The sequence below is a fragment of the Chaetura pelagica genome, unplaced genomic scaffold (genome assembly GCF_000747805.2).
Source record: "Chaetura pelagica isolate M959 unplaced genomic scaffold, ChaPel_1.0 scaffold506, whole genome shotgun sequence".
Lineage (NCBI taxonomy): Eukaryota > Metazoa > Chordata > Aves > Apodiformes > Apodidae > Chaetura > Chaetura pelagica.
In genome coordinates, this window is record NW_009953578.1 from 89,420 (window position 1) to 93,295 (window position 3,876).

The following is a 3,876-nucleotide window of genomic DNA, read 5'->3' on the forward strand; positions in this document are numbered from 1 at the left end:
TCAATATCTCTCTCACCTCATGTTTAAAGCCTGATGCTTTTCCTCTGGTCAGACGCCATGGTGCTGCGTCAGGGATGTGGAAAGCAGAATTCCCAAGTCCAGGATTTCCCAAACCACTTTCCCTGTGCTGGACAAGGCAGTGGGAGGCACTGGGGAGGAGCGTTGGCTCCTGAAATTCCAGAGCAACCACAAGGCTGGGTTGCAGGCAGACACACACCCACAGGCAGGGCCAGGTTGTCTCCTCCTTCTGGGACTCAGCATGGGCTGTGGGGTGAAGTTGGGCTCGTGGGGGAGCAGTGGGGATGGAGGGACCTCTCAGCATGACCCTCAGGATCACCCACCCTTTGGGAAAACATGGTGCTTGCTAACTTATGTTCCTCAAATCGAGTAAAAAGCAACATGGAAATTTGGGAAGTGGGGGAGGTATGATGTCAGAAAAGTCCCTGAGATTATAGTAGTTGTGCTGGGAGAGAAAGAAACGACCAAAAACCAGTTTGGGGCTGGGTTGGATGGGGCTTGGAGCAACCTGGGCTGGTGGGAGGTGTCCCTGCCCATGCAGGGGGGTTGGGACTGGATGATCTTGAAGGTTCCTCCCAACCCAAATCGTTTTGAGATCCTGTGATTCTGTGAAAAGCCCCGGCAGACGCTTTGAGTAAAACCCAACCTGAGTTGGGAGTAGCTGAGGGTGAAGGCGGGACTTGGTGAGTCCTGCCCTAATTATCTGTGCAGCCCAGAAAGTGCAGTGTCAGCTCCTGGTCAGCAGGATGGTGCCACGAGCTCTTGCTGGAGTGTCTTAGCTGTGCCAGGCAGATGTTAAAAGCCTCCAGTACAGCATGAACAAATATCTGCAATATTTATTAACGGCGGGGAGCTCAGGTAATTCTTTGAAGTTTTTGCCTGGGAGCTTCTGTTTGGGTGGGGGTGGCAGGAGTGGAGCAGCAAGTGTCTTCTGAGAGGCTCTCACGTGTCAGCCATTCATTTCACCTGAGCCTCTGCTCCTCAGGGTTTCCATCTGCCTCTCAAATCTATGGACTATGCAAAAAAAGCTCAGCTTGGCACTTGGTTGCAAAAAGATTTGAATTTCTAGGCTTTTTTATTCAAGAGAGGAGCTGAGAAGTGGGAGTGTGTTGGGTTAGAAGAGTCTGTGGAGCTGCAGGTGGCTGAGTTGAGAAGGAGCTGCTAAGTATTAATTCCAGCTTTTGAGTTAAATACAGTCAGGCAGGTTTTAAAACCAGTTTAAGTTTTGATTTTAGCCCTTCAGAAGTCACAACTGAAGTTTTAAAACATAATATAACCTGAAAGGGGCTTTTCTTTACTTTTTAACTCTTGTTTTATAAAGTTGTGACTGTATTAAATAACGTTGGGTGTTTTTTTGTTGATCTTCAATGGGAATTCTAGACCCAAAATAGTTAAAGAAATAAAACAGGTGTTGAGAAGATAAGTTATCTTGAGCAAGCCAGAGAAAGGCTGGAAAATTAAGGGACTGATGGGTGAGGAGTATTGTTACTGATTAGTCACCATGCTGGTCAAACTCAGCTTTCAAGGTGAAAATAGAAAAAATAGAAATAGAAAAAAATGACACCAAAATACTTGAAGTATTTTTTTTTCTTCTTCTTCTTGGAAAATAAAACTTGCTCTACTAATTCTATTTTGAATTAGATCTTTAGTTTTCCCTAGGAGCATTTAACCAGGAGCTGTGGAACTATTTTCTTGTCTGTCACTTTCTCAGAAACAGGAAGAAAAAATAAGTGATTGATTTATTTTTTTTTCCAAACAGAATTTCAACTTTTCTTGTATTTTGAGGAATAACTTTAAAAGCTAAAATGAGAGAGGGAATGGAAAGATCTCCAAAGAATCAAAACATTGACTATCCAGATTAATGTACCATGGATTTTAAAACGGTGAGATGCTGGCAGGCTGGGGTGGGGGAGCACCCTGGGGAGCTGTGGGGATATTTTAGGTGCCAACCTTTGCTTTCTGTCCCTGTCCTGGCAAATCTGATCTTCTTTCCTAGGTCATGGGGTTGAAATGTAGCCGTGGTGTGATTTCTTCTTAGGAAAGCATGACATTTGTCACCCATCTTGAGATGCTTCTGATGCTCTTTGGCTGCCCCTGTTGTTCTGGCATCAGAGCAGGTGGCACTGCAGGTCCCTGTGGTGACACAGGGATGTCAGAGATGGTTTTTGTGTGGCCAGACCTTCTTGTTCTGGCTGTTCCATCCTCGGATTTAGCTGGTGTTGCTGTGTGGTGGTCCCAGCTGCTCTCCAAGTCTGTCTGTGAGGCTATCAGAGGGTGAAGCTCCCATATTTAGTAGGCTTGAGGACCTTGTAGATGCCTCCTCTGCTGCACCAGGGGCAAAACTGCACGAAGATGCATTTTCTTGAATGAAACAAGGTGTGTACTGTTTCCCTGGATGTTGCTTTCTGAGTTTAGAGGGGTGTGCCCTAAAGTCCTCCTGCCAAAGTGAGTTTCCTCCCCCAGTTGTTCCCTGATAATGCTGCTGGGAGTGACTCTGCCCAGTTTAGAGCTGGTCCTTGGTGGGTTGAACCCACTGGGGCAGGTCCCTGTCCCCTCTCCAGCCACAGCTTGTCAGCAGTCTGGGGCAGCTGAGCTGAGAGAACAGCTTAAGGCTTGTGCAAGGCTGATGTCTGGTTGCTCTTGTCCCTTGCTGTGCTCCACCCTGCCCTGTGTTGGTCATGACACTCTCCAGTGACCCCCTGAGACAGTCCTTGGTGGCATCCAGTGCTTCTTCTGGCCAACAACATCTGGTGAAACCAAACCCTGAACTTCAGCAGCCTTAAAAATACCACAGTGTGGTCAATGACTGTTCAGACTTTTTTCAGCCTTGCTAATCTAGGACTTTCTTTTCTCATAATTTGCTTCCTTTTTTTTTTCCCCACTAAAGAAGTGACTGTGTTGGTTCCTGGTGTGCTTGGAGGCTGTGGCATCAGGTACCTCTTGTGGATGAACAAATGCAAGGAGTAGGGGGCCAGCTTGAACTGGCCTGGCTGTAATACCTCAAACTTTGCTTCTTTGGTGTTCTCAGACCAGCACAAGGTTTTCTACACTATTATTACTTAATTTTAATCATTAAATTTACTATTTAAAAAGAAAAAGGAGGACCAAAAATAAAAAATCATGAAGACTGAGGGTAGGAAGGCACTGGAATAGGTTGCCCAGGGAAGCTGTGGCTGCCCCATCCCTGGCAGTGTTGAAGGGCAGGTTGGATGGGGCTTGGAGCAGCCTGGGCTGGTGGGAGGTGTCCCTGCCCATGCAGGGGGGGTTGGATGGATGATCTTTAAGGTCCCTTCCAACCTGAACCATTCAATGATTGTGATGATACTTTTAAAGTTGAAGAAACATTTCTCTTAACTCCTTCTCTTACCTGCCCTCCTACCCCATTTATTCTGGATAATTATTTGATTTGTACTATTTTAAAATCTCAGTGTTAATTATTTCCAAATGGTTGGATATTATTGTTAAATTAATTGTTGGAAATTGACTCAGGGGACCCACAAATATCTGCCCCTCAACACCTGCCATGTCTTTTGTGCTGTTTGGTTCTGAGAAGCAGCAAAACTGCTGCTGAAGCCTTTTTGAAACATTTTGTTCTTGAGCAACCACCGTCCCTCCCATGAGGCATTAAATGAAAAGCTTAAAATAATTTTCCAGTGGTGCTAATTTTTCTGTAATCACAGAGGTTGTTCATTTGCTAAGCACTGCCACTGCAAACACAGACAAGCTGTTCAGCTAACAAAGCTGCTCTGATGACGTTCAAAGAAAACTGCCCTTCTTTTTTTTTTTCTTCTCCTCTCCTCCAAAGAGGTTTCCCCACAGCTTTTGCCTTCCCCATCTCCTAATAAATGGACCTTTGGA

The 3,876-nt window shown here is 45.6% G+C and overlaps 1 protein-coding gene across 1 annotated transcript in view; it reads left to right on the plus strand.

Moving 5' to 3' along the window:
* The first annotated feature begins 833 nt into the window (after positions 1-833).
* Positions 834-3,876, plus strand: part of REXO1 (REX1, RNA exonuclease 1 homolog (S. cerevisiae)) — a 36,403-nt gene continuing 33,360 nt past the window's right edge. Inside the window, exon 1 of the mRNA XM_009999718.1 lies at positions 834-876. Coding sequence (XP_009998020.1) covers positions 834-876 — 43 coding nt within the window. The remainder of the gene's footprint in view (positions 877-3,876) is intronic.